General features: G+C 38.2%; 1 protein-coding gene across 1 annotated transcript; it reads left to right on the plus strand.

The window, feature by feature from the left end:
* The first annotated feature begins 8,123 nt into the window (after positions 1 to 8,123).
* Positions 8,124 to 8,711, plus strand: LOC131062591 (uncharacterized mitochondrial protein AtMg00860-like). The gene has a single exon (XM_057996279.1). It carries the CDS (start codon positions 8,124 to 8,126, stop codon positions 8,709 to 8,711), a length of 588 nt encoding a protein of 195 aa, XP_057852262.1.
* The last annotated feature ends 1,099 nt before the right edge of the window (positions 8,712 to 9,810 follow it).

Below are 9,810 nucleotides of genomic sequence, written 5' to 3' on the forward strand. Positions count from 1 at the left end.
TTTATTTCTGTTAATTGTTAATTTAATTTTTTTTGAAGAGATGTCAATGATTTCTTTCATATCTGAGGTTGCTTGCAACAATGGTACTTGTTTCACATTACTGGAAACATTTCACACCATTTCCCAACATCTTTCATGTGGAGAAATTGGCCATAGGGATAGGATGTTTCATTCATTGGATATGTGTATTTAAGGTATTTAGTCCTTTCCAAATTCAAGGTTGTCAACCCCAAGAGACAATGTATTCTTTAGAATACGTCGATGTGGGGTGGCCAATATCCCCAAACTGCAAATGTCATTGTGCACTGTGTAGAACAGTATGTGCTCTTCAACCTGCACGCCTTGCACCCACAATTGGTAGGGTGTTGTTCGTTTCCATGCTTGCTTTATTTCTCTGAAACACTGATTCAGCATTTTTTGTACAAAATGCAACAATTTCTCTTTTATCTGATGTTATTTTAATGAAACCAATGGAACGACATACTCATGCAACATCCTCATAACACATATAAACATTGATATTGTTATGTAAGGTTAACTACACGAGTGAATCACTTCAGCGATGGAGGATATGAGTATGTTTACGATCAAAATAATATATTATGAAATACCTTTGAACAACTATTTGAATGTGTTAATAATGAATTGTTATAGTCAGTGAATCAACTTAGTTTTTAAATAATTATTTTTTTGTTATATTTTTTTCCACTATGGGAAGCAATAACCTTTGGCATTCATGAGAAGATTGTCCTGTGTCGTATGTTATTAGGATGGTCAGACAATAAAAATGGAATTTGTTAATGGACTTACAAGTTCAAGATGTTGCCAATGGAGTTAGTCATTTTTCGGCAAACAATATTCATTGGAGTCCAATTATTGTTGAAATTAATGGTCATACTGATTGTAGTGTCCACCCTTGATCGGACTTGCATTTTATTTTGATAGACATATCTAGACTTTCATTTCATGCATGATGGACATACTTAGACTTGTTGATGCCATGGATGATGATTATGACTTCTTATATGTTTCAGTTGCTTATTACGATGCTAGACATTATGTGGATTCATGTTATTTGATGATTATATGGATGATGATATTATTTTGCTAACACCATGATTCGTTAGATCTTACATATATGTTTATGTGTCGATAGATTTATATGTCTTGTTATGATGATGGATTATATTGATAATGCATTGATGTGATTGGATGTGCAAACCCTAATCCTTGATTTATTATGATGAGATGATTTCATGAGATGTATGATTATTGCTCGATCATTGTCTGACTCTATTCATGGAGAATCAACGTCACATCTCTCGTCACATCACTCATTGCGAGCGAGATGTGTCATTGTGATATTCTTCCACTTGTCTGTTATATGTATATGCCTATGTATCGTTGTTGTTGTTGCAGTACTTGGAGGTACCAAGACACTTATTCCTCTTGGATCTCCAGGTGTGAGCTCCCCTGGCTTTACAGGTGCGAGCGTGTCTTTTTTCCCAATGGTAAAAATGTGGTTTCAGAGATGATGTCGGTTCCCTATACACACTCTAGGTCTAAGTTATCGCTTTGTGCATTTTGTCAGTATTGGCGTGATTCCCCATGTCAGCTTGGTCGCCTTGGGTTGCGAGTATGTGGTATGATGTGGTTGTTTATTTATTTGGCTATTAATGTTAGTATGATTATTCAATTGTGATTATTTGATTATTAATGTTGGATTGATTATTTAATATTAATTAGTGATTTTATAGTTGTAATGCTTATTTTAATTTATCAAGATTTAATGATTTTTAATTAGTCATTTGGCGATTAATATTTATTATTTAAGGTGGTTTAAGGTTTTATTTAATATTTGATGTTTATAGTTTAATTTATTGATTGTGTTTATTTTATTTTTTTAAATAAGGGGTAAACGCTTTTGACCTGGAGCTATGAACCAGTGAGGCCACAAACAGGGGACCTCATCCCCACACTTCACTTGTTCAAATCCGTGAGCACAACAGCCCAGCGAAGGCACAAGGCCTTGCGAGCACAAAGGCCCATTAGGGATTTGAACCATGGTGACCGCTTCACCAACGAAGTGTTTTAACCACGACACTACATGTCCGAAGACTATTGATTGTGTTTATTTATTGTTTATTATTTATTTGATTTATTTAGTGTTTTAATTTAATCTCTAATTAATTTGGTTTTGTGAGATTGATTATTTAATTTATTCTATAATCTTGTCTTTGATTTATCTAATTAAGTCTATCTCTTTATTATAACTGCTTTAAAATATTTGTGGAATAAAAACTAGGGGATTAAATAATAAATTATTCCCCCACTCCTTATATTAAGGTGTTAATATATTATATTTGTGTGTAGATATTATTATTTCCTCTCTTGATTTTTAAAAATCTAATTGAAAGTCAACAGAGAGAGAGATATATAAAATATATTATAAATTTGGGGATGAGATGTATTTCAAAATTAAATAATCTCATTGGTCCAATTTGAGGTTAGGGTTTTGGATGTTTTTGTCGAACTCTTTATTTTGTTGTCGGGAAGATTTTTCTTCTTTTTCTTCTTCCTATCTTTTCCTTCTTCTGAAAAAAAATAATTCGGGGTCTGTAATTTTTCCTTAGGCTTTGGAGGAGCTTTGGTGTGGAGTTGAGTTGTGGGATTTCTGGAGCTCTTCGTTAATTTTCAAATTCCTTTATGAAGGTTCCAGTTTGGGTTTAATAATCCTAGTTTTTGTAGAGACTTCTCTCTATGTTTTCTCTGTGCTTGTAATTGATTGTAATGTATGGGTAATAATGCAAATTTTATTACATAGTATATTGTTTGAAAATGATAATATTGGGGGAATAGGGTTTATTTTACTGTGCATACTAAATAATGTTGAGGTTGTATGCATTTAATCTAAGAAATGTCATTCACGACAATACTTATCCCCTTTATATTTGCAATGGTGATTGTGTGTTTCTTTGTGGTAGCAATATCTCTTCTGGGTGTGTTAGTTTATGTCGTCTATGATTTTAAATTTCTTATGATTTGAATATGTCTTTTGAGTACTTCCTAAGCATTTTGAGTTGTATTCTAAGAGTCAAATTTTGTTGAGATCTCCAGTATCATTCCACCATTTGAATTTTTGTTGGATTTTGAGTCTTTCCAGACCTGGGCGACTCTCCGTTGGTAGTGTATTTGGCATAATGGTCAAGTCTAAATTTCTCTTTTTTTAGTTTTCGGCCACCAGTATTTTTCAATCATGGTCTTGTCATATTTGAGCGCTGCAAATGAAAAACGTTGCACTTGTTGCATCTGTGTCCCCTCTGCTTGCATATTCAGATGTTTAGGTTGGGTGTCGTCCTTCATCCCCATGTCGTAAGCCTTTTTTTGTCGCTATGCGGAAGCTTGTCTGCATTGTGTTGAAGGCGTTGCACCTGGTTACCTTCGCACGACCTCCCCTTTTGTTTGCATCGCACCCCCTGTTTGTCACTATTAGGTTGCTGAGTTGGGCATCAATTTTATCCTCCCACACCCTATGTTTTTTTGTCGCCATGCGATATAGGTAATTATGAGCACCACAACCTTGTTGGCACTGCAACTGTGCATTGACGTGACTGAGTTGATGCACGCACGACCCCCTTTCATTGTTGTTCGAGTCTTCTTTTGTTGTGTGATAGAATGGTGGTTGGTGCACTAAAACCTTATCAGCCAAGTATTTATGCACATGCATAACTCAGATCGACTCCCTGTCGGGTCTGTGTAATGACTGTGTTTGGCCAGTGTATGGGACTTCGCATTCACAATGTGCATTTATCTGTGATTCAACCTGTTGTATGTGTAACCCAATCAGTCATAAGTGTTGTCTGTATTTGAATGTGAATTTCAGTCAAGTTTTTGTGATGTTGTGATGCTGAATGTGTGAGTCTATGATGATACCATATCCTGTAAGTATAGGTGAATGCTAGTTGAGTAATGTAATGTTTCAAATGTTTATAATGATATCAGTTGTATATAAGTGTGATGCCCGTGAGTTACAACACGGGCCAGCGTAATGTAACACTGTGATGTTCTGTCATATTATTTTATGTTTTCGATGGTCATTTTGTGATTTTGGTTTCTGATATACTTCGTACCAGAGGCTGTATTTTTGGATCTACAATGTTTTCAGATTGCTTCCTATTCAGATTTGATGTTATTTATTAGCTTCATTGCATTATTACTTAGTAAGCATGATATGTGGCTCTTTTGTACACTCCTCATGATGTTGATTTTTCATGAGAGATGAATATATTAAGTTGTTGTTGTTAGTGCCAGCAAGTGTGGAGACCTTGCTGAGGTTTTATTTCCTCTTGCAGTAGTTATGACAACCTTGTTGGGAGCTATGTTTCATACTTTAATTTTACAAGAGGCTCTTGTTTTGTCTTTTGAGGTTGTAGCCTTCATGTATGTATGGCTGAATGAGAAATGGGGGTGCATGTTTTGATGTTCTTTCAGATTTTCCTACTTGGTTTTCTAGAGCCTCATGTGATTCACTTTTGTATGGGTCCTTGTAGAGGGAGTGGACTTCCTTGTGATGACCTAGGTCGTGAGAGATGGGCTTTCATGAGGTTCCTTGTAAGGATGCATGAAGTCTAGACCGCCTGGGCACATGGGAGTTTACCTTGCATTTTAACAAGTGATAACTAAATAATGAACAAGGGATGGGTAGCTAGACAATTAATAAGGTAATAAAATGATATGTGCCTCATGACTTAGTCCTAGGGAGGATGTTTTAGGATAAGCATGAGAAGGCCACGGAGACTCATAGATAAAGAGACAATGTTATTTCCATAGTTGTTTTGTCCTGTAGCAAGTGTTTATTTCATAGAAGATAAAGGTTTAGGGATGGTACTTAGACTTTGTATTGTGCATATAGGTAGCATGGAAGGAAATAGTCATGTTAAACTTAGGATCTCATATGAATCATGCATATGGTAGGAAATAATACGTTCCATGTTATGTACTTAGTAGTGATTAATCATGGTAGTTTTATTATGCTCATATGGAAAATGAATGGATAAGGGGCTAAGAATATTTGGATTTGGTGATTAAAATGAATATTAGATTTAAGGGGGTTTATCTTGCATATTGAAACCATGTAGTCAAGGATGCATCATAGAAATAGAGTAAGGTGTTATGCCTACATGCATAGTTAGAAAAGAGAAGCATTATGGTTGCATACCCTTGATTAGGGAATTGATGATAGATGTACAATGCATTATTAATCATGTAGTTGCACTATAGGAATTGATAATTTAGTAGAATGCATGTGTATATGTGTGGTATCAGTAGTGTAGTAAAGATGTTTAGTAATAGAGGTTATTGCTGAAATTAAGCAACGACGATAATGTACCCTAGAGAGATGGATGTGATTATGTTATTTTGATTCTACTTGCGTAATGGACTTAGTAGATAGATGATGTGTTATGATGTTAAGATCATGTTGTAATTAAACTAATGAATGCTTATTCATGTAGTGGGATAACATTAGTGTTTAGAAAGAAGAAAAAAAATTGCTCCATTAGAGGTTAGATTAGTGTAGATTCTCTAGGGTATTTTTAGTAGGTGTTACATCTGGTATCAGAGCCCGTGTTCATACACTGGGTACTCTAGTTTCATTTGAGCCTATTGTGCATGTTATCTTTTAGCATGGGGTAGCCCAGTGGTTTTATCTCTACTTATTTATTTTATTTTCTTTATTTCCTTAGATGGTTAGTTTCTAGTTTTCTTTTGCGCCTTGGTTAGACAAGATGCTTGTTAGGGGTAGGAATCGTCATTTTGCTGGTCGCATGGGTACTCGTAGGAACCCTTGTCTTGAGGTTTCTGAGGATGCTTCCGAGGAGTCACACCATGAGGAGAAGCAACATAGTCATTCAGGAGGTAGTGATGCGATTCCACAATTGGTTACAACACTTTAGAATCTTCTTGAGCGGTTAGGACCGAGACATGAGGAGAACCAACAGGAGGAGTCTCATCATTCAAACCTTTAGGAGAGAGAGTGTTCACATTCTCCTAGGATGATAGTTGAGGTTGATTAGTGAGCAGTTGCAACTGGTCACATGAGAGACTTGATGAGGGCTCACCCTCCTACTTTTGATGGATTAGGATTTGGCTTGGAGGTAGAGACGTGGCTTTTGGACTTGAGAAGGTATTTTACTATGCACCTGTATAGTAGTAACACTAAGGCGAGGTGTGTGATTATGCATCTTCATAGTTTTTCATCGACATGGTGGCATATTGAGGAGCAGAAGTTGCATTTGGACATAGCAACAGTATCTTGGGAGTTGTTCTTGGAGCAGTTTCATGCTATATTTCTCTCAGAGCACTGGAGGCAGTGTAAGGTTGATTTGTTCAATGATCTTAGACAACATAGGATGTCAGTGGATGAGTATGAGCATAAGTTTTTTGAGCTCCAATAGTATGTAGGTATTGTGGATGATGAGCCTATGCTTATTCGACATTTTGTGAGAGGACTTAGTGATTGTATCAGTAGGGAGGTTCAGATGCATGAACCTAAGACCTTGGAGGCAGCGGTAGAGAAGGCAAGAATAATTGAGGAGAATATAAACTTAGCTACAAGAGGTTCTACATGAGGTGCCATAAGAGGATGGACAGTTAGTGCACCAGTTGTAGGTACAGTTGTGAGAGGCTCTCAGCAGTAGCCCACAGTTATGTCTAGGAGCCATCCCTCTTATTTCTGTAGTAGCCGGTGGTTTAAGAGGAGACACTCTCAAATACATAACTTTGTGCGAGGAGCTAGATATCAGGTAGATAGAGGTTGTAGTCGATAATGTGATAGGAGACATACTTCTACACAGCTAGCATAAAGTTCACAACCAGCCTCTAGTAGAGTCAGTGTACAATAGTCGAGTACTGCACCTAGGAGTAGAGTATTTGATAGGAGAGGTTGTTTCACATGTGGGCAGCATGGACACATAGCGGTTAATTGTCCTCAACGTACATCTCAGGCATTAGGGCAGCAGAGGACAACTACAACAAAGTCCACTATTGGAGATGCAGGCAAGTCTCATCGAGTATTTGTGGTGGTTGATAACCATCAGGCGGAGCATCAAGCCACTATTGTGGAGACATTAGGTGCGATAGGTGGTATTCCTTGTTCTATATTATTTGATTCAGGAGCATCAGATTCATTTATTTCTCCTTTCTTAGTTGAGAGATGTGGGTTTTCTATGACAAAGTAGGATGATATGTGGCAGGTAGAGCTAGCTATGGGGTCCAAGGCGGTAGTGGATTCCCTTGTGCTCAGTTGTCCATTAGTTTTAGGAGATTTCCATACTTCGATGGATCTTCGTGTTATGTAATTGGGATCCTATGATGTGGTTCTTAGCATGGATTGGCTTGGGTCTCACCAAGCGCAGATAGACTGCAAAGGTAAGACAGTTTAGTGTGTAGATGATGGTGGGAAGAGTGTGGAGATTGTGAGTATCCAGAGGCCTATCTCTCTTCGCATGATTTCCGCCATGTAGATGAAGAGATGTGCACGTAAGGTTTGCCAGTTATTTGCAGTTGGATTGAAGGATGTGGATGAGGAAGTTAGTCCAGAGGAGTTATTGCGGCAACATCCTATCCTTCAGGAGTTCGCGAATGTTTTTCCCAGTGAGGTTCTAGGTATGCCCCCTCAGTGAGATATAGATTTCAGGGTTGATCTTGTGCCAGGAGCTGAGCCAATCTCTAAGGCTCCTTATAGGATGGCCACTTAGGAGTTGAGTGATTTGATAGTGCATCTTGAGGAGTTGTTGGAAAAGGGTTTCATTCATCCTAGTATATCCCCATGGGGTGCATCGATGTTATTTTTGAAGAAGAAGGACGATACCCTTCGATTGTGCATTGACTACAGACAGTTGAATAAGGTGATGGTGAAGAACCAATATCCCTTGCCTTAGATAGATGACCTATTTGACCAGATTAAGGATGCAAGGGTCTTCTCTAAAATTGACCTTAAGTCCAGATATCATCAGTTGAGGATTCATGAGGCAGATATACCCCGTACAACTTTCCGTACGAGATATGGTTACTATGATTTTACAGTTGTGCCATTCGGTCTTACGAATGCACCATCGGTTTTCATGAGCTTGATGAATGGTGTATTCAGGACTTATTTGGACAAATTTGTGTTGGTATTTCTGGATGACATTTTGGTGCTTTCGAGATATGTTGAGGATCATGAGGATCATTTGAGACAGGTTTTACAGTGCTTGAGGGAGAATCACCTATATGCCAACCTAGCGAAGATTGGGTTCTTTCAGTCGGAGCTCAGGTATTTGGGTCATGCTATTTCAGGAGAGGGTATCGCAGTTGATCCCTCGAAGATTCAGGCGATAGTGGATTGGCCAGAACCCACTAATGTGGGTGAGGTGCGTAATTTTATGGGTCTAGTTGGTTATTACCGCATATATGTACAAGACTTTTCTAGGATTGCTCACCCTATTACTTCTCTCCAGAGGAAAGGGAAGAAATTTGTTTGGTCAGAACGTTATGAGACAACTTTCAGGATTCTTAACGAGAGGTTGACTAGTGCACCGATTCTTGCAGTTCTAGATCCTCTTGGTGATTTTATGATTTGTACAAATGCTTCATTGGAGGGTCTAGGAGCGGTGTTGATGCAAAATGATAGAGTTATAGCATATAAGTCACGAAAAAATCAAGGATCATGAGTTGAACTACCCTACTTACAATCTTGAATTAGCGGTAGTAGTATATGCATTGGTTCATTGGAGGCACTTTCTCTTAGGGCATCGATTTGTGCTGCATACAGATCATCGTAGTTTGTAGTACATATTTACGCAGCCAAATCTGAATGCTAGGCAGAGGGACTGGATGGATTTTTTTATGTGAGTATGACTTTGAGGTGAAATTTATCTAGGGGAAGGAGAATATGGTTGCAGATGCCTTGAGTCCCAGGAGACATGAGATATCAGCAGTGACGCTTGAGGTAGATTTGAGGAGCTGTATTCTTAGTGCACTTCCAATGGATCCTTGGTATCAGGAGGTCAGTTCAGAGATTGCATCAGGTAGAGCTTTAGAGGGAAGATATGTCGGATATCCAGTGGATGTAGATGGTCTACATAGACACATGGGACGCATTTATGTTCCACCATCCGATGGACTTCAAAAGTTGATCCTAGTAGAGGCTCATCGCGCACCTTACTCGGCACACTCTGGTGTCAAGAAGATGCTCGCGGATTTGAGTCAACTTTACTTTTGGGCAGGTATGTGGAGAGACATAGCAGATTTTGTGTCATGTTTCCTTAAGTGTCAGTGGGTGAAGGCAGAGCACCAACATCCGGCAGGATATTTACAGTCACATGCAGTTCCAGAGTGGAAATGGGATATCATTTCCATGGATTTTATAGTTGGTTTACCTACATCTTCTCGATGACATGATGCTATTATTATCACCGTTGACCAGTGGACTAAGGTTGCACACTTTTCACCACTCAGATCCTCTTATACAGCAACATCAGTAGCACAAATTTTTGTCAGACATTGACAAGTTACATTGTATTCCACATAAGATCATATCATAAAGAGATCCACTGTTCACTTTTGCATTTTGGACAACACTTCAGCATGACTTAGGGGCACAATTGAACTTTAGTTCATCTTATCACCATGAGACAGATGGTCAGATAGAGCATGTGAATTAGGTTTTAGAGGACATTTTGAGGATGTATGTCATGGATTAATAGTCCAGATGGGAGGATTACCTAAATTTGGTTGAGTTTGCCTATACTAATGGGTATCACAGCTCCA

The sequence above is a fragment of the Cryptomeria japonica genome, chromosome 6 (genome assembly GCF_030272615.1).
Source record: "Cryptomeria japonica chromosome 6, Sugi_1.0, whole genome shotgun sequence".
Lineage (NCBI taxonomy): Eukaryota > Viridiplantae > Streptophyta > Pinopsida > Cupressales > Cupressaceae > Cryptomeria > Cryptomeria japonica.